Source organism: Zonotrichia albicollis, chromosome 5 (genome assembly GCF_047830755.1).
Source record: "Zonotrichia albicollis isolate bZonAlb1 chromosome 5, bZonAlb1.hap1, whole genome shotgun sequence".
Lineage (NCBI taxonomy): Eukaryota > Metazoa > Chordata > Aves > Passeriformes > Passerellidae > Zonotrichia > Zonotrichia albicollis.
In genome coordinates this window covers 14,100,605-14,125,665 of record NC_133823.1, presented here as the reverse complement: position 1 = coordinate 14,125,665, position 25,061 = coordinate 14,100,605, and the positions used below count along the sequence as shown (strand labels likewise).

The following is a 25,061-nucleotide window of genomic DNA, read 5'->3' as shown; positions in this document are numbered from 1 at the left end:
ACTTTTTGACAGCATTCCTAGGAGACGTATGTGTGCAGCTCTTTGCCTGTTGTAAAATCCTTTCATCCCTGGTTTGTCAGGCTGTTTGGGTAAGCAAAAGGAGACAGATGTTTTGAATCAACATAAAGATATGTGCTAGGAGAGAATAGCCTTTATGAAATGCTGTACTCTACCAAGAGTCAATGCTGAACATTGCTTCATTCTGGGGCAAGCCTGAGTGGATACAGATCTATCCTAGGGCATGGGCCAGCCCCTCGCAGGCTGTGCAGCGCTTTGAGGGTCAGTTTGCGAGAGCAAGGGCTGCAGCATCTCTGCAGCTGCGTGCCCGACAGCCGAGACCCGCACACAGAGCGGCAGAAAGCGAACAGGACAAACACCTGAGCTGGGTCCCGCATTACCTCTGTGCCAGGTGGGTGCCTTCAGGAGCCCGGCCCGTCCCTGCCCACCGGGCACGGCCCCGCAGCCCCTCACGGCCGAGGGAGGGACAGAGGGCGGGACGGGCCGGCCCCGCCGCAGCCCCGGCCGCCGTGACGGGAGCGGCTCCGTGCCCAGCGGCGAGCAGCTCTCCGTGCCCGCCGCCGCCAGCCTCGGCTCTGGGCTCGCAGGTGAGGGCAACCCGCGGCTCCGGGCAGGCGGGGGCCGGGGCAGGCCGGGCCGGGGCAGCCGCGGCCTCCCGGGGCCGGACCGAGTGCCGGAGGGGCGGGGGTGCTGGCCCGGCAGCGACCGCACCCCGCGGGCCTGAGGCGGACCCGGGTCCGGCTTTCGCTGGATCCCGGGAACATCCCCCGGGCATCCCCCTCAGCATCCCCCGGGCGTCCCGCGGCGGGCGCGGACACCTCCGTCTCTCCCGGGTGGGTCTTGGGTCTCTCCGGTGCTCGTCCCCGTTTGTTCAGTGACCTGGAAGGAGCCTGTGAGGTGCCCTGTGGGCAAACACGGAGGAATGAATGCCCTGTTGAGCTTTTTGTCTCCGGAGCTGTGGGTAAAGCCAGTCAGGAGCAAGGCTTTAAGTTTTCTGCTTGAATTGGCTGCTGTAATGCTGAATTACTAAAATCACCTGTTAGTGTTTTATTGATTCCTGCCATATCCATGAGTTTCCTACACAAGCGGCCAGTTAAGATGTGGAAACAGGAATCTGGCAGATCTGGCTGCCTGTTCCATTGCCTACTGACAATTAACTGTGCATGTACAATGGGAAGACAGAAGCTGCTAACATTGTCACTCCAGTGAGGCTGATAGATTATGAACCTCTAACATCACACAGTTAACCTATTCTGTTACTGGGTACAATCCCAACAGTAGGTTTTTGTGAGCCTTGGGGCAGTCACTCTGCCATACATAATTTTGAAGTGTGTGGGATATCCTTTATTTGAAATGCAGTGACTGCCGCTCCTTTTAGTAGCAGGGACTGCTACAGTGCGATGATGTGTTTCCCATAATCTCCTCTCTGTATTGTAACTTTTAGATTATATTGATTGTTTGGGGTTGTTTTTAAATATGTTTGCATGCTGAGCTAAGATCTTTGGTTAAGCCATGTGCAGTGACACACAGGTCCCTCTTCAGAGTTGTTTGGTTCAGTTCCCTGATATGCAATTTGTTTAAATTCTCCTGTGCAGTACAGATTTGCCTTCATTTCTGACATACTGAGGTGTCCCTGTTAACAGGCTGAAGCATCAGCTGTTCAAAATACATCTGTGAAATTGGCACAAATGAAAAATATTATTCAAAGTCACAATAAGCCAGACAGAGCTGAGAAGAAAGACTATGCTAAAGAAAACTAGATTTGGAATATGAGGTACCTTGTCAGCTGTTTCAGTTCTGACCCATTGAAGGCTGTAGACCAGAACAGAACTGTGCATCTGTTAAAAGTATGATTATACTAACAAGTAAAAGCAAATTGCTGGAGCTTGTCATCTGACCAACACACCTTGTCAGGGCCGTGTTCTCATCCAGTTCCAATAAAATGGTGAAGGAGATTATTTTAATCCACATCACTTAGGGTTCAGCCTGAAAAAGGTGTCCTTCATCCATGGGGCAGACAAACAGCAATTTTGGGCCTGCTGATGCCTGACCACAACAGCAGCACCATCTCTTGCTCCTCCTGAAATGAATGATCCAATGAAACATGCCAAAGATTGTGTCCAAGGAAGAAGGGGGAGTCACTTCACTGCACATCTACTGAAGTCTGGTCTGCCACAAGTGCTTGTTGGAGCCATAGGTGTGTTCTGACAGGAGCCCAGGACCATTTTTTTTCCTGGTCACTTTTCATGAGCAGCCAATGGAAAGGGGTAATTCCCCATAAAAAGATAATTGTTTCTTGACAGCAGTAGCAGCTGTTACAGTAGTTGTACTAACAAATATGAGCCAGTTTTAGATGAGTAAGTGAGCTGCAGAAATGATGCCAGCTGGCTGTGTGTTCACACATATTCTTACTAATCACATATCCTTTTGCAGGCAGGTATGTACCCACTGGTTAAATTAGTCTGTCTATTAAATTAAATTAGTCTACACAATAATTATTCCTCAGTGGGGAAGTGACCCAGCTTTTGGTTTTTGCTTCTAACAATTTTCTTGCTTTAGCAGTCAAGCACAAGCTTTTCTCCTTCCTGCTGTTTGTTTTGTCTTTGTTAGACTGAAAGGAGCTTACACATCTCTTCAGCTCACAAAAATGAAGTGTAGCCATGAGATCTTTTGCTTTGATTCTACCACCTCTCCCTGTCTCTTCTCCTTGGCCTTTGCTCTGCTGACTTGCAGGACTGGAGAGGATGAAAGCAATCAGCTGTGTTTACTACAGTTGCATATGGCAAATTCAGCTGCCAGCTAATTACTGAATTCACTGCTCAACATTCCATGGCTTAATTTTATTTTTTCTTCAGAAAGAAATAAAACTGCAGATTTCTTTTCCCACCTAGGTCCCTGGACAAAATGGGGAATGGATTAGTGAAGCCCAAGCACCTGAGGCAGCCCAACAGGCACGTGGCAAACCTGGCTATTGGCTGTGCTGCCAGCCACAAGTTTCTCATGGACCCATGCCTGGGCATCAATGTGATCAATGGGCCAGCTGATGTCCTCTGCAGCAAGGTAGTGGAACTGGAGAAGGAGCTGAAGAGAAAAGATCAGCAGCTGCAAGAGAGTCGTAGCCACGTTGCTGAGCTTCAGGAGCAGCTGGCCATGCAGACTAAGGTCATAGCAGAACTCACCAAGGAGCTCCAGAGCAAGTGCATTCAGCTGAACAAGCTGCAGGATGTTGTTAACACTCAAGGAGAGCACTCTCTTCAGCCTTCTCCATTTAAAGTCTCTGCTGACAGGAGGAGAGGAGCTAAGGAAGGTGTATCTGCAGAGCCAACAACAGGACTGTGTGATTTGAGCAGGCAAACTGTGTTTTCCCTTGAAAAAGCAGCAGTCCGAAAGGATTCCAGGTGAGCTCGTTTCAGAGGGCTTCTCTGCTTGTGTTACAAGGTTATTACTTATATCATAATTATATCCTCTCCTCATGATAAGTCAGGATTAAAGTATTCATCCTTTTCATGCAGACTTTGCAGCTGTGATAGAGTCTGGTTGAGTTTGTGGGTAGCTTTAACCAAGAATCATCTGTGTCCCTCAGACTTCAGATGAAGAGTGGTGGGCAGCCTCTGTATTTCAGATGAGAATCTTACAATTTTTTGGGGATTTATCTTTATTGCCAGCTTCCTCCTTCCCTCTAGCTTCTAACAATCATGGTGTAGGAACTGAATCTTACTTGTTCCTCTTTTAACCCAACTACACCTTCTAGACTCTGACAGACCCAGAAATCTCTGTGGTCAGAGCTGACCTTGCAGACAGAGATATCAGACTGGAATCCTTAATCACAACTTAGACCCTCTTTTACCTTGCAGTGTAGACATAACCTGAGAGTCTGTTTAACATGGTGGTAGCCAGACCCTACCTGGACTTCAGCCAGTGACTTTAGTGCCTTCAGATTTGTGAGGAGCTTTGTCATTCATGGCATATCTGAGTCTTTACCATAGTAGACCTGAGAGTTATGAGGCATGTTTTCTCATCCATCATGTCCAGCACTGCCCCTTAGAGGGTGCCTCATGAATCAGAAAGGCTGCCTGAGTCACCACAAAGAGCTGAGAACTTCAGCTAGCAGTGTTTTTCCAGAGTAAGGAAACTGCATTAATATTTTATCACAAGTACCTGGGTAGCTTAAATCATGGTTATAAGAGGGTTCTGTTTGTAACCTGTCTTCTCCTTGGCATAATCCTTGTACTGCAGTCCAGCACATGGTTTTCTAGGGTCCCTTCAGAGACAGAATTGTAACAGCAGTGAGAAGAGCCAGTGGATTAGCAAAGTGCAGCAGCCAGAACCAAAGCAAGCATTGCAGCTTAAGCAATCCAGACATAATGCACATCATTTTTTGATGTCGTGGTGGCCAAAGTATTATTTGATCTTCCAAATATTTTGGAAGCAAACATATGCCAAAAAAGCACCACAAACCTGTAGTGCTGTGCATTGCTATGTCTCTCAGTTAGATAAGCCTGTGATACACATGCACTTGTGTAAAACCCCATCACCTTGCTGTTGAGACAGCCAAATGATGAAAAGCACAAACATTTGGTTTCCTTACCTGGCCTGTAAATACTGTAGTATTTCTGTAAGTACTGTAGTTCAGACACATAAGGACAAAGTGTAATCCTCACTGTCTGCAGAATTCTGAGTGCTATAATTATCAAATACTGACCCCTTAGCCTGACAGTGGCTGTAGGGGTGTTTGGAGTTGCTGCTACCAGTAGCTGCCTTCCCTTTACAGAGAAAGGATTTAATGCAGCCCCACTGCTGTGTAAGGTAACTTTAGTGCTCCTCGTGCAAGGAGCTGCCTCAGAAGGAGGGGAAGCTCCATGCTTCTTGAATTTGCATTGATTCCAGAGTGTCACCAGTCCCTTTTAGAAATATTTGTAAAGCAAATGGCACAATTTGATGCTATTTGTATGGCAGGGGTTTGAGAGCCATACTTTTGTTTGGAGTATCTCAGCATGGATGCTTTTAATGGAAGTTTAGAAGCATAGTCTCCTCTTCCATAGTTCTGGAAGCTTATGTGCTCATTTCATGTATCAGGTTATTTGCAATTATTGTATTTTATTGCAGTATTGTACACATGATGCAGGCCAGGATGAATTAAATTAGCAAGGTTGGCTTTAGATGAAAACTAAGTTAGAGCTTATATTCCAATAACCCTGTTGCTTTCAGCAGAAGGTAAGTTATGATTCCTATTTCTAGACACAGTCCTCACCATAGCTACTTGGTTTTATTTTCCTGCATCATCTCATCACCTTCACTTATTTTCAGTCATTACATGGCTAGTAACAATGTAAGTGTATTTACGTGCTCTAGGTTTGTTCATTCCTGGATTGTCCTCAGGAGATTTTTTCCCACATAACCTAGTTTTGATGACAACCTCCCACTGCTTTATGAATACAAACAAGAGGAAGCCTTAAGTGCCTCAGAAATCTGTCAGGGTATTGACTTTGTCAACATTAGGAGCATGGGGACTCGAAGGCAGAATTTATCCTTCACTTCAGCAGTAAAAGAAAACTCAGCAGGGCCATAAAAGCCCCATCAGTGCAGAAGTTGTATAATTGCCTTCATTTCTGGTGTGGACTTGTGGCACTGCTTTTTAGGATGCCTTTGAGCCCGAGCATACTCAAATCAGTAAGAACCCATAGATTGTGTATGGCCTGCTTTGTTTTGGCTGGTTAGCCCCTATCCACAGATTCATCCATTGTTTCTTTATCAATGTTTTCTCCTTCTTAAAATCCAGCCACTGGGCTCTGCTACCAGCAGCTCAAATACAGACAGTTCTTGTCTTTACAAGCCACCCATGTATTTATATGCATTTACTGCAGCAGGAACTGATGCAGAGACTGTCTCAGGGAGCAGTGAGAACAAGATTGTTCAATGGGATTGTTCCACCAGGTGACTACAGCACAGACAATTCCCTCACTAGCCAGGCTACCATCCCACAAGGTCTAAACAAGGCAGGCAGAGCAGTGTGTTAGAAATGAGAGGAATGCTCTTGAGAGCAATGGATGCTTGGTGAATAACAAACCCCAGCCATGCTGGGCATTTTAAACTTTGTGGTTTTTCTTTTGCAACCAGTGAGAAGAAGCTCATCACAGATGCCCTGAACAAAAACCAGTTCCTGAAGAGACTGGAGCCCCACCAGACACGAGACATGGTGGAATGCATGTACGAGAGGACGTTCCAGCAGGGCAGCTACGTCATCAGGCAGGGAGAGCCGGGAAATCACATCTTCGTGCTCAAAGGTGAGCATTGCTCGCTTGTACAGCACACAAGTGCAAGGAACAGGAAAGGGGTTTAGGAGCTTTTGCAGGGAATCACAGTCAGGGTGTTTGTGCTCCTAAGTAATTGGTCCCTGTAGAGGGCAAGGCAAGTTTTACCAGTGACTTTCATGAAACTGAGTGAGAGCAGTAAAAAAGCACTTTGAAACATGAGTCTTGATTTAATGGTTTTTCATGACCTTTTTCATTTCTGAAAGTCTACAGGCCAGCAGCTCCTTTCTGTTGTAGATATAGCCAACCCTTTACTCTCCAGAGGAGGAACAGGTATTATTTAAAATACAGAGAACTGTTCAATCATGACGCCACTCCTGAAATAGACTTACTTTTCAGCATTCATAAGATACCAGTTTTCAGTGCATGGAAAATGGAAAGATGAGGTCTACATTCATAATTCTCAGAGCTGAGACGTTGCTTTAAAAAAAAAACCAACCTGTTTGGCTTTTAATGGGGAAAGAAAAAAAGCTTTAGGATCAGAAGGCTTTCTTAAAATAAGGCCAACAAGTCTGAAATAATTTGTGCTGACTGCTACTGTGCCCCAAATTGCTGTTCAGCTATATTTTAACACCTGGAATTTGCTCCTATCAGCAATAAGGTCTTTCATCTTTTTGCCATTAAAAAAAATTGTGTTAAATTTGCATATTTCATCAACTGGGGACCACTAAAAGTCTCAGAGACTCATATGAGTTAGAACTCATACTATGTATAGTATGAGTTTTGTTGAGGTGGGAATATTTAAATAGGTATACCAACAAACTGGTATATGTTGGGAAGCTCATTTTCTAGCTTTATATGGATGGGTTGGTTGGGAAAAAATGATGGTAACTGTGTTAGGAAAACAGAGACGCTACAGGAAAAAAGAGGAGGCAGGATTTGTGACATATTATTGTGTGGTCATATTATTGCAAGACAAAATGCTAACACTTTGAAAACAGATGAAATATCAGAAAGGAGATGTGCACCTGGAACTTTTTCTGGCACATTAGAACCTTTCTTGAGGAGATGGTGTGGGCCTTGGAGAGAGCAGGGCAGAATTTTCGTAGCATATTTAAGGGAAGGTTTTTGGGGGCCATAAACTGTGAAGTTCAGACTTACTTTAACTTTTACTAGTAAAGCTCAAGAACAACTTATTGAATGAAGATTTAATGTGCTTTTAATTTTTCTGCCCTCTCCTTTGCATTCTGCACATATATATATATATATATATACTCATATACATCTGTATGAAGAGATAAGCCATGAGTCATTTCCCCTGTGATCATTATTTTGAGACTTCTTTCTTTACACTACACTAGAGTATCTGAACCACAAGGGAGTGGCTTGTTGTAGCAGAGGTTTATCCATCAGGATTTAGAATGGCCCTTCCTTCCAGAGCATATCTGTAGATTAGCAGTACATTAAAAAAAATAAATATTTGCTGGTTTGCACGTGAGTTTCAAAGCACTTTTTGCACTGTTGCTCCCATTCCTGTGTTCCAGGGAGTGGCAAAGTCAGAAATATATTGATTTGTTTTCCATCCACTCTGTGCAGCTGAGCACAGGTTTAATAGCTATTATCCTGATGATTTTTGGCAGAAGGCAGTCTGGAAGTCTTTCAGCAGAATAAACTCCTCTCCTCAATACCTGTGTGGACAGCATTTGGAGAACTGGCCATTTTATACAACTGCACACGGACAGCTTCTGTGAAAGGTACCTGAGGTTAAATACAGCAACCTTGCTCAAAATAAAAACTGTGGATTTTTGTGAGATCTTGCTATACCCAGGTTTCCTTTGAAGTTTTCAATTAATAGATGTTGGCATGTCTTAGTTATTTACAATAAACTCACATATTTCTTCCTTGAGTTGTTTCTTCTTGGGAACTTGAGTACTATGCCATGAACGTCATTCCACCTCTGGCATAACCTTGATAATTTATCTAATCATAATCTTGATAAACAATTAAGCACCTCCAAATTGTGCTGGTTAGCCTGATGTGTGGCATACTAACAACTAGGGCAGGACTGTGTTTTAATTGTGGCTGCTTTAGTAGAGGCGGTGGTCTCTGGCTCTTATGTTCTTGTGCCTAACACAGTGCCAAGGATGAAATTGCAATGAGTTTGAAAGCGTGTGAGAGCCATGGTATTTTTAGTAGAGTGGGTACAATTCTAATTCAATTTAAAATGTGCAGGAATTAGTTGCTTTTGCCCTTCTTTTAGTTCTGCATCATCATTATGTTACTGAGTCTTGCCTAGACCCATTTGCAGCTGGCAGTTTAGGGGCTGACCAGGATGGAGCGTTTAAGTGTTGCTCTGATACAAATATTCCTCTTTCTGCACAAGACTGGGTGTACATCCATTAAATACCCCCTGATTTCCTTTCCAACATGCCATAATTGCTCTGTGACAAACAAGTAAGTGATTAAATATAGTTAAGGTCATCATTTTTTCACTCTCCACCATTTCATAAATAATACTTTTGTTTGAAGACTAATTTCTGTTATTGTCTAAATCTGCAGGGACTTTGTGCCACCAGTAATTATGAAGAGTTCATGTTGACTTAAAAAGGAGCAAATGGAATAAAACAAGAAGTTGTTTGCTGTAAAAGCTTTTGGTCTTTCTTCCTGCACCCAGTTTAGACACTAAATCATTGCTGGCTTTGCAGATGGAAGTTATTACATGTAGTCTGGTTTTGTTGCTGCCTGATAAACAGAGCAGCATCAGTAATGTGATTATTTTTCTTACTAACATGCTGTTCTAATTGAATATGTTCCCTATTTTTCTTTTTTGCCTGCTGTATAGTATTAGCATTATAAAGTAGTGTTTCTGCATAATAAGATGTCAAGCTGCTTTAGGCTTTTGCTAGCATTAATTGTTTTTGAGGTAGGACAGGAATTGTCCAATTATGGACAAGAAAAGGTATTTGAATACTTGCAAACACTGCAGAAATGCACCCCTCCCCACCAGTTTTCCTGTGGTCCTTGTGGAGGCAGAGCAGTGCAATGCACGAATAGTGAACACACATGTGAAACCCTTTCCTGATGCTGGATCTCCTGGTGCCCTTTTCTGCAGCCTGTGAAAACTCACAAGTGAAGGGTTTCACCCAAACAGCATCTCAGTGGCTGCTGCTGCTCAGCAGCATCTTCACAGGCGGGAGCTGTATTTGAAATTGGCCATGTGATTTACCCCAATGTTTCTGAATTTCTCTCTTTTTTTAATCTCATCATTCAGACTGCAGGCATTTTTCTAACTCTATAACCACTTCATTTAGTTAAGGTGCAAGATACAGGAAATACCAATTTCCCATAGGCTGGGTGTACTTGCCATGCTTTCTTCATGCAAAATAAACTGAAAGATGTTATCCAGGAGAGAAATAAAACCAAAGTAACACCTTTGTTCTCCCATCCAGCATCCAAAAATATTTTTTGATCTATTTTGATAGATGGGAGATCCTATGTGTTTATTGTATACAATGAGAAATGACTGTGCTTCATTTTAAACCTGGCATTTTTGTTCCCTGAAAAAAATGGTTCCATGTTAATGATAAACAGAGGAAATCAATTGTCCCAATTTTTTTCTGTAAATTTTATCTCACAGAAAACATAGTTTTGTTCTTTCTTAGGGCAGAAGGAAAACTGCTGATTATGGTGTAGCATCTTTGAAAAGAAGATATTAAATTTAATAGAATCACCTTTTGCTTAAAAAAATAAGAACTGTTTTGTTGTGTTGGTGATTGCACTCAGAAGCTGCTTAGTGGTTTGCATCTTTGATGCTGAATCCTGTGCCTGCTTTCCATATTAATAGTTTGATTCTCTTTTGAAAATGAGACATTAATATTTTGCTTACCCTCTATTCCCTTATATAATGGATAGTTTGGAGGAAAAGTGTATGAGGATCACAGGATTAAATGAAATTAAATTTATTTCTTGACCTCTGTTATTTCTATTTTAGTGCAGATAATTTGCATACAATCTGAATTTGCATATAGTCTGAATTTGAGTTGGATCCAGGGCACAGTATTTAATGGCACAGGTTTTGGAAAACCAACCACGTTCCTCTTTCTTTCCAGTCAGTCTCTGCATTTTACAGGTTTTGAGTGCAGTGACTGTCTGTGATTAGAGTAGATTTTCCCAAGTGTTCAGCCCTGTAATTTCCAAGGTTGCTCAGCCTATGAAATTGCATGGAAAGCATTCCCTAGAGGAACTATTGGAAATCTATTCCTTACTTTAGTGAGCATTTTTTAGTGGGAATTGAATTCTTTTAAAAGTCTGATTACAATAGGTGCTGGGTATTTTAAAATTCAGCCTTGGGCCTTGTGAAATAGCTAGTCTGTCTTCTACCATGAGCTGATTCTGTAATACCATCTATCAAATAATTTGGAAACATTACTGATTTTGTTCTCTTTTTTTTTGTTGTTTTCTCAAAGCAATCACTAATGTTAAAACATGGGCACTGGACAGAGAAGTGTTTCAAAATATCATGAGAGTTACAGCACAAACCAGACAAGAGCAATACAGAAACTTCCTTAGAAGGTAAATATGGTGAATTTCTATTTCTGATACTGCTTTGTGCTACTTGCTAACGTGCACAACAATACTGTGCCTGTCTTGTAAACAGAGAGAAAAAGGTGCTCTTCATGCAAATATGGCCTCAAAAGGCTGAATATTTGTATTTTTTTCTTTTAATATTCAGAAGAGTTTTTTCCATTTTAATTGTTTTTCTCCTGCATCACACTAGAAAACTTCAATAGGTGCTTGAATGCCTTTAAGTAGTGGTAAAAATGTATAGGGAAGTTACAGGTCTAGAACTTAGAACAATATAATAAATAAAGCTAAGTAAATCCTCCAACGAGTAGTTAGTTTGCTGCTGGAGTAGATTAAGGAATATTCCTTGTCCCTTGGAGATTTGGATATGAGATCTGCATGTCTCTCAACTTATGAACTGATTCCAATCTAAATTACTAGGAAATCTGCGGAGCAGAATAATTCTCTCCTGCAGGGACCACTGAGAGTGGTGCTATGCGTCTCCTCAGGAAGATGGGGAAATCGGAGGTTGCAAACCACAATTAGCTGATGTAATAATCTATCTTTTTAACCCAGAATGACCATTCTGTTGTGCCTTCAAAGCAAGATGCAAAACCTGGCCATGCATAGAATGCTTGTGTATTTTCACATCCTTCCCCACCTTTGATTTCTATACACACTTCTTTGCTGAGTCTAAATAGATAAAAATTTCTATAATTTCCTAACTTTTACAAGTCCAAGTGATCAGGGTGGAAGGTTTTTTCGTTCTTACCAGCAAGTTCACAAAGGTTTTACTGTAATTGGATTATCTTTCAATGGCTGTCCAGAGTACTGAAGTTTTTACTTTTGGTTTTGCAATCTCTGCAGTGCACTTGAAAATATATTCTTGAATTGCTGTCATGTCTTGCGTTTGTAATTGCTGGATTCTTTTGAAATATAAAGTTGATTTACAAACTGATCAATGTTTGCTGCATTTCTAAGTTATGAGAGTTTATCTAAAAACCAGGATGAGAATGCTTGAACCTTCCAAATTAAGATTTAGTTGTGTACTGTGCTCACCACTAGTTTAACTAGTTATAAAAATTGACTGCAAAACATGGCATAGATGAGAAGAGATCATAAAAATTGTTAATGATAACTGCTTTGGGTTATGGGGCTTTTTTTTTTTGTTTTGTTTTCTGGAAGTGTGTCCCTGCTGAAAAACTTACCTGAAGATAAATTAACCAAGATCATGGACTGCCTGGAAGTGGTAAGATATTAAGTTTTTCTAAATAGTATTCAGTAAGCTTCCAAAATAACAAAGAAAAACAAAAAACAACCAAGCTTTTTTAATATGAGAGTGGTTTTGGAGTGATCAGAGCTGAATTCCAGGTTGGCAGAAAATAATAACATTAAAAATAATAACATTTAGTTATTATTAGAAGTAAGTTATATTTTTGGCATCAAAGGAGCCAAGCAAGTAGTTAAGAGGATTTGTAATCTATCCTTTATTAAGATTAAGTACAAAGTTGCTCTCCAAGACTCTTTTGGTAATCAAATTTACCTCTTTGTGATGTGGGTATGTAATACTTTCATATCCCTTGGACCACATACACTGCAAGATGTAAGGGAAGAAGGCATCAGGTGCCCAGCACACGAATCCAGCCAAGTACCTGTGTGCCTTAGGGCTGTATTTGCCAGCAGCCTTTGAAGGTAAAGGCTTGATCTAGAACCATAGTTGGGATTTTTTCCAAGGATAATGGGAACTCTTTATTCTTTTCACATGGAGGCATGAAGGATATAGGATGTGAAACATCCACATATTTAGAACTCTTTAGTAGTCCTTACTCTTTAGTAACCTTCAAAGATTTGCTGGACAATATTTTCTCTCACTTGCCCCCCACCAGGAGTACTATGACAAGGGAGATTATGTTATTCGGGAAGGAGAAGAAGGAAACACCTTCTTTATAATAGCAAAAGGAAAGGTAAGGTATAATAAACCTAGCTTAAAAAATAACATGTACAAACACTTTTATCTCAAAAGCTACTTTTAGGGATGTGGTCTTCAGTAAAAATGTTGCAGAGTGTTTCTGCACATGCTATTAAATTCACAATATCGTGATAAAAGACTGGAGCAGCAATGCAAAGATTCAGGGAGCCTAATTTTTCATTCTCAATGAACTCATGTTATACTATTCTAATTACAATGTAATTAAATTTTGTCCTGAAGCCTTTTGATTCTGCGCCACAGATGTAAAGCCAATTTTTTTGTAAATTTTTTTCGTAATTTTTTTTGTAAATGAGATTTGACCCTACATCTTCTCCTACATGGTGCAATATCTGATGGGCAAAACACAGACTTGTGAAAAGTCTGAGTAATGGAGTCCCAGACTTAATGGAGAATGGCCTTTGAGCTGTCTCAGAATCCCTTCATTGGTTAGTCCCAGAGGAGCAAGGCAGCAGAGCAGCCTTTATCCCTCAGCTGATACCCTGGAGGCTGACTCAGGACTCTAAAGAATGAAATCAGGAGAATTTTCCACAACAAACTTCCAGTTTCCAAAACATCTCTGTATCTGTAGATATTCTAGTTTGTTTCTTGCTAGCATGGGCATCAGCAGAAAGTCTTACTGTGGAAGCAGAGTTTCGTGAGGGGAAATGTTAGTTAATGATTCTGGAGTGTTGCCTATTTAACTGAGAAGACAAAAAGCTCATATGACATCTGCCCACTGTGGGAACTGAAATATTTTTCAATCATTCATTTAAATGTGACTTATTCTGCTTTGTTTCAGAAAGAATGAGAAGAAAATGTTGAGGGCTTGCCAATAGTGAATATATTCCTTCTTCCCAGCAAAAATCAGAGAGGAGTCAGGGAATGTTTGGTTGTAATTTTTGAGAGGAGGGATAGCAATATATATCTGTAACTCTTTCTGCAGCATTACTGAGTTTAAGATATTTCTCAAATACACAGAATAGAAAGAAAATCGTGCAATACTTTGAAACTTTCCCTTACAAAATTTTTGTTCCTGTACTTTGCAGGTGATAGTTACCCAGAGTACCACAGACCGCTCGCAGCCTCAGGTGATTAAAAATCTATACAAAGGAGATTACTTTGGAGAAAAGGCTCTCATTAGGTTAGTTCACACTGTCTGATTCATGATGTGAATTTCAGGATCTCAATTGTCCCATCACTGTGTCAGATTCTACAACTCATGACTGTTTTGAATATATTTCTTTTCATTGTAAAGCCAGTAGATGAAGGTAGTGACCAAATTTGTGTTAATGTTTTGAGGGGTTGCAGAGAGAGCTCGAAAGTTTACACTGGCATCTACCTTTGGTTTTCCCTGCAGAAGTCAAAGTCTGGCCCTCTGCATTGTGGCTTTTTGTCAATACTTCTGTAAAAACTGTGGTGAGAACTTGTGCCAGGTTGTAATTGCCAGAATGGATAAGGTCCATTGTGACTGGAATGAGCTCTTGTTTCCATTGCCCATGGCAGTAAGAAACAGAGAGAAGGAGTCACACAGTCCATATTTACGTGTGTGATAGAGAAGGGAGTCACCTGGCTTTGGGAATGTTTTATATCCAAAGATCTTTTTAGAAATAAGTAGTGAATTCTGATGTAGTGATAATTGCATCTCACCCTAATTTCTTGGAAGCTTGCTAAAGGATGTAATGATCCAAGCCCTATTGAAACTGGAAAAAAATACTGTGCTAGACCATAATAATGATTAGTAAAAGGCTAAATGTTGTATTTGGTTCAGTAGCCTTAATTCAGGTACAGGCTGCAGAGGCCTTTGAGGAGTTTAACCCAGAGCAGCTGTGCCCCTCCATGAGTGCAGTGTGAGGGACTTTGAGGATTTTGACATGCTTCTGAGCTCTCCTAATGCATTTCAATTCTCAGTGATGACGTCAGATCAGCAAATGTCATTGCAGATGAGTACAACGTGGAGTGCCTCGTTATAGACAGAGAGTAAGTACATTGCACCTTCATAAAAGATTTGCATCCTCTTTCAGCAGGTTAAAGTGACTTTCAGTGGGTTAATGTGACTTCATTGTAGGCAGAACCACAGTGTTTCCTTAAATGAATCCTGAACGAGTGGTTGTGCTTTAGGAATACTAATTAAGAGAGGCTGACAGCAGGTGCTGGAGCACAGAAGCTTAAGAGTAGTTCAGGGTTACTCTTTTCTTTCTCTCCTTGTAGTGGTGATTTTTATCCTGATCTCCTGGGTCAGAGGTTCCTAAGGCCCGTTCTTGTTAGTGAAGCCCAATGCAAAGAGAGCATTCAGTAATTCTGCCTTCTCTGTCACCAGAGTCCCTGCTCCATTTAGTAATGGATCCTTATCCTTTGGAGATTTGAATATAAGATCTGCATATTTAGTAATGGGTCCTTTGTTTTCATTTAGTTACTGATGTATTTGAAGACACCTTTCTTCTTGGCCAGATTAATTCCAGGTGGGCCTCAGCCATCCTTGTCTCATTTCTATTTACCCTGACAACCTCTCTATATTGTTCCAAGTAGCCTGACCCATTTTCCATCTCCTGTGTTTTCCACTTAAGCCTGAGTAATTACAGGAATTCTTTATTTCTCCACACAGGTCTCTTGCCCCCTTTGCCAGATTTCTTGATCATTTCTTGAGCCTGGAGGAAGTGATCCTTGAGTATCCACCAACTCCTACTGGGTCATGACTCAAATGTTCAGCAGTTTATGATGTTTCCTTTGTGGTTTTAGGACATTCAATCAAACAGTTGGAACTTATGAGGAGCTGCAAACTTATCTGGAAGGTTATGTGGCCAATCTGGCCCAGGCTGATGAGAAACGACACGCAAAGTAAGTCAGATCATGTTTGTTACACCTATAGTAGCTAATCATAAAAAAATGTCATAGATACTTAAGTAAAATCATGGATGGTAGTTGAAGGAGATGAGCCCCTAGGAATGACAGCCATCACCATAGTAAAACTGTCTGGCTATGCTTATGGAGCCCAACAAACTTTTTCTGATACAAAAATTACATAGAATCTCAGGGTATTGACTTCCAAACAAGAATTCATTCTATTCCTGGAAAACTGAGGAAAAAAAAATAATGTTGTGCTCAAAGATTTTGCATTCTGATGGTAAATTCTTTGACTGGTAAAAACCCCTGAAGGCCAACTTTAACTCCAGGTTTAGTTAAAGAATCTGTATTACTGTGCAAAAGATTGAGTGCCATTTCAAAAAGAAAGAAGCAGACATAAAGAAACAGTTTATTTTTAATGTTTCAGTGCAGCACTGATGGTATTGATGTCTGCTCTTAGCTGTGGGCCACACTTTTAGTTTATGTACCTTTTGGTTTCAGTCCGAGCACTGCTGGAAGGTTAGCAGAGTGTGTTTTTCCTCTGTCTAGAAATGTATCTGCATTCTTATTTCTGATAATTCTACTGCAACTGGTACACAGTTGCTTCTCCAGCTTGGACTGCCCAAACTTTTGCAGCTGCCCCCATCAACAGGAGTCTTACTAGGGATCAGGTCTTGCTAAAATTACTGTAGATTCTACTCAGTGAATTTCAGTAGCATTTTTCTTCTAATTTACTTCTAAAGAATTCCATTAAGATTCTGTTAGGAAATAAGAGTTTTCTTTCCTTCTCCTTTCCTCCTTTTGCTTTCCCACTTCCCCTTTCTTCCTTTTCTATTTCCTTTCCTTTCTCTTATGTAGGATCATTAAAAGTAATGGCAAGGAAAAGAGCTAACCTATGTTATTTTTTTTTAATGCAGAGGCAGATCCTTCTGTGGACAGTTGACCAAAGAGGTGTCTTTGGAGATGATAGAGCTGAAGGAGAAAGTAGCCCAGTTCCCTCCTTCCCCATTCCAGAATTTAGAAGTTGTCACAACTCTGGGTGTTGGTGGGTTCGGAAGGGTTGAGCTTGTAAGAGAATGTTTTAAAATTATTCATGTAGCTCTCTGTCTTGGATGATTGATTTAGCCACTGAATAATGGGAAGGATTTTGGTATTCTATGTGCTTCTGCCCCTCAGGCAGAAATAATTCTCCATAAGGCACTGCATAGTTTAAAAAAGCATTTCAGGACTTGGGTGTTTTAAGAAGCCAATCCATTCTTGTGTGCCTCCATCTCCTGCTGTTAAAAATACCTTCCTACTCACTAGACATAGTCATCAGTTTGTGCATGTGGAGTTTACAGACGTGCCTGCCTGCATTATGTCCCCTGAATGGCAGGCCTTTTTCCAGGAATCTGCCTGGACCTGGAGCAATCTGAATGGCACCACATAGTCTGTGCTGGTGGAACTGCTTCTGTATGCCCCACAGCAGCTCCAGCCAGCCTGAGCTGTCTCTGAGCTGTGCTCACTGGGAAATTTCCAACAATTTGCAATGGCTCTTTTGAGTCATATTCAATAGCGTGATCAGCTGTGCTTCTGGGATACCAAGGGCTTCATTAGCCCAAAGCCTTAAATTCCACTGGCCTCTGGCTGAGCTGCAAACATCTGACAAAAACCTGAATGCTTTTTGTGCAGGCTGCTGAAGGCAATGGTAAATTAAAGGAGACTTTTTGCTTTTAGTGAAGTCAATAATCCTTTACAGTCGTTAGACCATCAACTATTCCATTCTGATTCATGCTTCACAAAAAAAATTCCACACTGGAATTCTACTGCAGCATCTGAATACTAAGCTGAAAATTGAATTCTCATCCAGCTGTAGAACAGATATCTGCTTCCTTCATTTCAAGAGGCCCTTTTTTAACTTCCATCTTTTTATTGCATATTGGATAATATTTCAGTGTAATGCAAAATCACTTGTAAACAGTCTTCCTAAACTGCCTCTCCTTTTTGTTTGTATTATGCTGGTGATTAGAAATCTTAACTTGAAATTGGGACCCACTGTAATATAAACTCACTGCAATATGTAGTACCTATCCAAGCTGCTGCTCTTTGCTATATATAACATGAACAGAGGGAACATTTCACTTTACGAGTGGGGACTGGGAAAGTGAAATATCTGGTGCTTGGCGTAAAATCCACATAACAGTTCTGGAGAAAATCTGGAATTTGTCTCTTGTTACAGCCATCAATTTCAGTCCTGTGCTGTGTTGAAAAATATCCATATCAATGTATCTACTGAGAACAATTTAGTAAAACATCCTTTCTTTGCCTCCTGTGCTTTCATCATTTTTATCCACAGGTTAAAGTTAAAAATGAGAACGTGGCTTTTGCTATGAAATGCATAAAGAAGAAACACGTAGTGGACACCAAACAGCAAGAGCACATCTATTCTGAGAAGAAAATCCTTGAGCAGATATGTTCTCCATTTGTTGTGAAGTAAGATGAGCATAAGGTTCCCTTGGTTTTGTCCCCCAGCTGACCCCTGGGACAGCACTGTTAGGAATGGGGTTTGGCACACATGAGCTCTGGAGGAAAGCCACTGCAAGTCTCATTTTTATTTGGCTTTTCCTAAATTGCTGCTGTTTGTCTCCACAGGCTGTATCGCACGTTCAAGGATAACAAATACGTGTACATGCTCCTGGAGGCTTGCCTTGGAGGGGAACTGTGGAGCTTGCTGAGAGACAGGTAACAGCAAACACAGCCTAACCTTGCCCTTTAAAGTCAGCCCCATGTGGCTGCTGAGTAAGTTCTCCAGTCAACGTTTGGTTCAGTTGGGTTAATATTCTGGATGTTAAATATTATCTGGTTAATAACTGAGGCATTTTCAGAACTTGATTGTGATTATTATTTTTGTTCCAGAGGCAGCTTTGATGAATTCACCACCAAGTTTTGTGTTGGTTGTGTGACAGAGGCTTTTGACTATCTGCATCAAATAGGAATTATCTACAGAGACCTGAAGCCAGAAAATTTAATTTTGGATGCTGAAGGATATATAAAATTGGTAAGATGTAATCAATTGTAATGTTATCCTTTTGTGCCTGTATCCTGTTTCTTTGCAGGGGGGATATAAATAGCATGTAATTATAGAACCAGGATCCTGGAGTGTAGTAACTCTTGTGCTTCAGCCGTAAAGAGGGAGGGCTTTTCATTGCACAATGAGGAACTAAGGCATTAGAAAGCCACTGCAAACCATGGACAAACTGGGGAATTGCAGCCTCTGAGAGCTCTTGCCACAGTATAAACAGCAAAAGAAAAAATTCTCCCAGCAGTCAGTTTTATTGTGAGAACAGAAACCACATTTCCCGGGTGCAGAACTACCTCCCTGTCCAGCCTCATACAATCACAGGTTCAACATTCATTGATTCTATTTACAGTCACAAGTTCCCTCTCTTTGTGGAGAGGGAACACAGGAAAGAACTCCTGCCATGCTTTACTGTGACCATGAGATGTGCAACCAGAATACCCTTCAGGGAGCTTGACAATGAGCCACCCACTGCATTCCAGGGACAGTAAATCTCATGTCCTCAAGGAAATCATGGGTTGTTCTCCCCAGAAGGAAAACTATTCAGAAAATTACTTGTGATAATAAATGTATCTGTTTTATAGCATTCAGTAATCCAGTGGAATTACCTCTCCCTCCTTCACAATTACACTGTGAGGTCGTTCTAGCTGTAAACTAGCAATTCTGGGGTTTTTGCAGAAAGTGAGGAAGCAATTAAGACATTAATGCTTCCCAGTGCAAAACTCCTCTGCATTATGCAGCATATGTTGATTTTCATCAGGTTGATTTTGGATTTGCAAAGAAGATTGGATCAGGGCAGAAAACCTGGACATTCTGTGGAACCCCTGAGTATGTTGCCCCTGAAGTCATTCTGAGTAAAGGCCATGACTTCAGCGTGGATTTTTGGTCCCTTGGGATTCTTGTGTATGAACTCCTCACTGGCAGGTAAGTGCCTCCTACTCAAAGTTCTTATCTAGTTTACCTGTTATTAGAAACCTTTCCAAGGTTATTTTTAGACAGCCTTGCAAAATGATACTTCAGTATGCAAGCCTTACCTTTCTTTCATCATTTCAGAAATGTCACAGACCTAGTGAGCTATGTATTCTCAGTTCTGCCTTGTCCAGGCACAAACTGTAATTGGCAGGTGTAGGGCTCCTGCAGCTGCTGCTGATGTTTCCTGTGAGGAGCAAGTGACAACAGGCTGTTCTCTTCCCTGTTAGTGGGTGATGGGGTGCAGTGGGATGGGTGAGCTGTAAACAAGGCTCTCTCTCTTTAGCTCCCTGCACACTCCCATGACAACTCTTTGGGAATGCTCAGTGGCAGTACAAAGTGGAACCTTCTCTGAGTTAGGCTCAAAGGGGCACATGGTCATGCATTTTACCTGGTACCTACAGGAAACTTCTCAGCCTCAAGCCTTTCTATAATCTTAAACAGGCTGAAAGGGTGAGGGTTGTAAAAGTAGGAAGGTGGGCTTTTTTTCCATTTTTTTCCATATTTTTTCTATATTTTCTATACTTGCTTAGATAAGTACTGGCCACATCTGCTCTTGCCAGATGTTGCATTTAGCAGTGTTGCTTTCTTTTTTCCAGCCCACCATTCTCTGGGGCTGATCAGATGATGACGTACAATTTGATTCTCAAAGGCATTGAAAAGCTGGATTTTCCTAAAGCAATAACGAGGCGACCTGAGGATTTGATCCGCAGGCTCTGCAGGTATGAGGGGCAGTGAGGCAAAAACTGAGTGTAGAGAGATTGAGCTCTTTTAGGACTCAGAGTGAGCACTGAATTCCTGAGAATCTCATTTGGAATTGTTATGCATGGCATGGTCTATTCTGATTGAATTCAGTAGGCATTGCATGCTCCTGAATGTGTCACACCTCTGAGTCTGCAGAGGCTCTGGGCTTTCTCTGCAGCTGGGAATTTTTTCTGAAACACATCTTTGGGAAAATTTATTAAGTGGGGGCTGAGGAAAGAGCTAAGGGATTTGATTATCAAATCAAGCACATTGTTAAAAAAATAAAATCTTCCAAAATGACTTAGGCATATAGATTCTACAGAAAACATTAGGCACTTAAAGACTGGCTTAAGTCCTTCAGAAAATGTGCAGAAGGTGATATTTCAAAAGGACCAGCCTAACTTAGTGGCCTGCACAACCTGTGGCTGGTGACACTGACTTTGGATTCCCAGCTCCTGGGGGATTTCATCCATGGCACTGGGAACAGTATTCAACATTCTTGTGTACCACAGCTGGAAGGATCTTTGTAATGTAAATTTTGATCTGCCTCCTTTTGTAACTCAGACCTGGTGGCCAGGAAAAATAAGGATATGCAGCTAAAACTCAGCCAGCAGATTTCCCTCTGCTGCTTCTCACAGCTGAGTTACACTGCTTTGGCTTTCTAGAAGCTTTCTCCATCCTCAGAAAAAAGGAGCAGTGAGCAACACCTCATTATATCTCCTCATGAGGCCACATGTTTTATGCAAGCTGAGTCCTGTGCAACTGTTAAATGCAAGCAGTTAGGACCTATAAATGCTCTTTTAAAAATATCAATATTTCATATATTATTATTCTTATAATTTTTCTTTTTTTTCGTTTGGTTTTTTTTTTGAGGCAAAACCCTACAGAAAGATTAGGCAATTTGAGGAATGGAATAAATGACATCAAGAAGCACAGGTAAGCAAAAGAGACTTCCAAGAAGAAAATTTTGGGTTTAATTTGAAATATTTTTAATATGTTAGAACCCAGATAGGTAAACTCATAGACATCTCTGTTGCTCCTCAGTATTTTTGCAGCTATAGCAAGCAACAATATGAATGTAAATCCTCAGCATGATTATCTAGAAATCTTATTTTTTACTGATTTTGCTGCAGGTTGTTGATGTAGGAATTTAATTCAGTTCTCAGAGAAATCAATGCCAGTTCAGCATCTGCTTCTCAGACCTCCTGACTCTTCAACATTGGATTTTTAAGAATGAGTAGTTAAGGGCTCCATAGCAATAATTTTAGGGGTTTGTCTTCTTTCTTGTAACAAAGAAAGTCTTTCTCACAGTGAATTTTTCTAATGCAAGTCCTTCTTCTAACAAAGAAAGCCCTCTGTAAATTAAACATTTTCTGTTTTCTCTTTTTATCTGAGCTGTTTCTAAGCCCTTTTCTTTGTGCCTAGGGAAGGCAGTTCTTTGATTTTTCTGCTTGTCTTCCTGTTCTCATGCTGTAAGAAGGGTGGCATTCCAAGGAGGCACACAAGCCTGTGCATGGCTGTGTTTCTGCATGCACTAACCTGCCTGTCTGTGCCCCTCCTCCATGCACAAGTGCCACAGTGCCTGGTGGGCCTGACGCTGCCCCTGCCTTGTGTGGCAGCGACGGTGCTCCAGATTCCTCCTTCTGTGTTCTTACAGGGGTTGGCATGAAAAAAGCCTCTTCTAGCCCTTGTTCATGTGATTTTTCAGCTCTTTGTGGTATGATGTCAGAAAATGACCTGTCTTTCTCTTTTGGTCTCTCCCTGTCTGTCTTTCATCTCTTTTTAATCAGGTGGCTGAATGGTTTTAACTGGGATAGTCTGAAAGTGAGGAAATTGACATCGCCTTTAAAAAGAGAGGTATTGCCTTTGGCTTTCAGTGTCATAATGCTTTGCTAACACAGCTTGGCTACAAAGGAGAACTGATGGTGATAGCAAAACTTCCCAAAGGTGCATTTGAATTATTACAGTTCAGCATTTTTTGTGAAAATTGAATGAAAGAGGGACAGCAAGCAATACGTAACTTACAGTCAGTCAAGTAATGGAAATATTATTCTGCCTGTGTACTTTGTATTACATTTTCACCATTACTAGAACAAATGTTGTTTGGTCAGAAACTAATACTGAAAAAATATATCTCCCTTAGTAATGGGCACATTATTAAGATGCACTGTTCATTTTACTGTGAAGAGTACAAATTCCTGTGTTCTCCTGCTACCGAGTTCCAACACATCCTTGAGTAAGCTCCCAGTTTTAAATGGCCTATTTGTTTTTGCCCTTAAATGAAAAAAGACTAAGGATAAAGGATTTGAAACTCACTTTGATCTTAATTTGAAACAAAAAGTAATTCTGAGGTCTGCTTTGAGTAGCTACCCTATGAGTGTAGATTTGGTCTTAATAGCATTCAAATTGTACAGTGTGGCCCAGTTTTCTTACTGAATTAACAGGGCTTTGGATGAAATCAAGGATTTAATATTTGGGAATTCCTTTTGTACAAGAAAGCTAATGCCACTGTTCTGTTCTACAATGCAATTACTGGAGGTATTTCTTTTAAAGAATGAGGAATTGCATCCATTGAAAGACATCATCTTTGTCATATTAGTCTTTCATTTCCATGTTGGGAGCAACAAAAATTATGCATAATCATAGAGAACATTTTCAAGAGGTACTTTCTGAAACACCCTTTTGTTTGTGTTTCCAATGTCCTAGTTGTCTGGACCAACTGATTACAGCTACTTTGACAGCTATCCACCTGAAGTGGGAAGCCCTCCAGATGAACTTTCAGGCTGGGACAAGGATTTCTGATCATTTTTCTTCCTGGCACACTTATAGAGACTCATAGGCATCAGTTCTATCTTGTTTCTTGCTTAAAATGAAGTTACACAAATTACACCGCACTCCTTGAAGAATAGAAGACAGTACAGAACCAGAACTTGTTTGGATAATCCACCAAAATCTGTGCATTTCATGGCAAGGGCATGCATTCAGTCAGAAGAGGTAACCTGAATTTATTTTTTGATACACAGTGAACATTTCCCAGATACTTTTGATTGGATCTATGGTTTTGCCACTAAAAATATCACTAGCTGAAATGTTGATATTAACAAGGTTACCATACATCTTTTTTTGGGTGGAGAGGATGGGTATCAGAAGCCAGGAGTTGTGACATTTGTCAGTAGATAAAACTATAGGCATTTATTTTTCTTTTTCTCTGCTGTGTTTTGCTTTTCCCCCAAGATGTCCTGTATTGCATTGATCCGTAAATGTGTAGAAAAGAGACTTTTACTGAAAGGTTGATTTGATTTAGCTACAGCCAAAAAGGTCTCACTGTGTAAGCTGTCAGTCTAGTTTTGCACCAGGTTGGATATGTGAGACTGGTCAAACAAAAATTGTATGCATAATAGAAGTTGCCTAGAGAATCAGACTGTGGTGTGCATTTCCCTTAATGCTTCAAAGAGCCATGTGCCTTTCTTAAAATGTTTTGCTTTTGTGTAGTGTGAAGATAAAATAGATGGACAAAAAGCTTTTATCTTGCAGGGAAAAAATGCAAATGGATGTTGTGCATTCATGGCTTATACAGGAAAATTCTGTGTTATGAACCCCAACTGCTGCTGAATCAGGGATGTTCCTGGGTTTCATGCTGGGTTTATGGGATGGATGCATCTGCAGCCACTGCTTGGATTTATTTCAGTTCCTGCTGAGACCAGTCCAATTTAAATTTCCGGGCTGAAGCTGCCGCAGCTTTACCGCATTTCACAGGCTGGAGGGAAAAGCTCCCGGGCAGCTTGTACTGAGTGATCAGGGTTTACTTACCCATGGCTGCTGGATCACCTCCCTGGCTGCTGGGAGTGACTTCTCCCACTGGGAAGGGGAAAATGAGGGAGGGAATGCCTCAGGGGCAGCTCCATGCTTTGTTACATGGTTATAATTATTTTTCACTGGTGGGGGACAATCGCTTTGACAGCAAATCAATTTCAATATTTTGCATAGCCTTCAGCCTGAATAAGGCAATAGAATATTTTCCATTGAATTTAATGAAGGTTGGATGGAGCCCTTGAAAGAAGACACTACATATTTAGCTGATTTTGTTTCTATGCCTGTTTGCAAATTATTATGGAAATTTGCAGCCAGCAAAGCCTGTGCAAAGTGGAATCAGAGAGGGTGGAGCAGAGGCTGTAAGCTGGGACTCTAGATGGTTGCAACTTAACTTTGTTTAGTAATACCAAAGACTAAATTTTATTTTCAGGATTTAGATGAAGCACTAGACATTATGTATTTGTGTTTCTCCGTGCATCTACCTTTCTCTCATAAATATTTTTATTACAGTCAAAATAATATTGTGCCAAGTTTTATAAAAAGCTTTTGAATGTATTTTTCCATTGTATTTATATGTAGTTTCCTTATATATACATATATATAAAATAAGAATGGGGGTATATATATATGGTTTTTTAAGTGAAAAATTATCTGTATGACAAGTTTAGTGCAGTTAGCATTAAGTCTGTGCAGCTGTGGGATATATTTCCTTTATAAAATTGAACTTTGCTTGTTTATTTGTGTGCAAATAAAGTAAGCTTACAATGTAATGAGATGAACATTATTTTTTTACAAGCACATTGCATACAGCAGTCCAGATTCAAAGACTGGATTT

General features: G+C 40.8%; 1 protein-coding gene across 2 annotated transcripts; it reads left to right on the top strand.

The window, feature by feature from the left end:
• The first annotated feature begins 85 nt into the window (after positions 1-85).
• PRKG2 (protein kinase cGMP-dependent 2) lies at positions 86-24,946 on the top strand. 2 transcript variants are annotated; one of them, XM_026792381.2, is made up of 19 exons: positions 86-409; positions 2,910-3,416; positions 6,136-6,302; positions 7,910-8,023; positions 10,736-10,841; positions 12,018-12,081; positions 12,719-12,796; positions 13,848-13,942; positions 14,710-14,778; positions 15,538-15,636; positions 16,560-16,710; positions 17,978-18,114; positions 18,274-18,363; positions 18,538-18,679; positions 19,461-19,624; positions 20,269-20,391; positions 21,287-21,349; positions 22,204-22,270; positions 23,120-24,946. In XM_026792381.2, the coding sequence occupies exons 1-19, from the start codon at positions 183-185 to the stop codon at positions 23,213-23,215; spliced, it is 2,559 nt and encodes an 852-aa protein (XP_026648182.1). In that variant the 5' UTR covers positions 86-182; the 3' UTR covers positions 23,216-24,946. The 2 variants fall into 2 exon arrangements, with proteins under 2 accessions (XP_026648182.1, XP_026648183.1); XM_026792382.2 differs by lacking the exon at positions 86-409 and adding an exon at positions 451-605.
• The last annotated feature ends 115 nt before the right edge of the window (positions 24,947-25,061 follow it).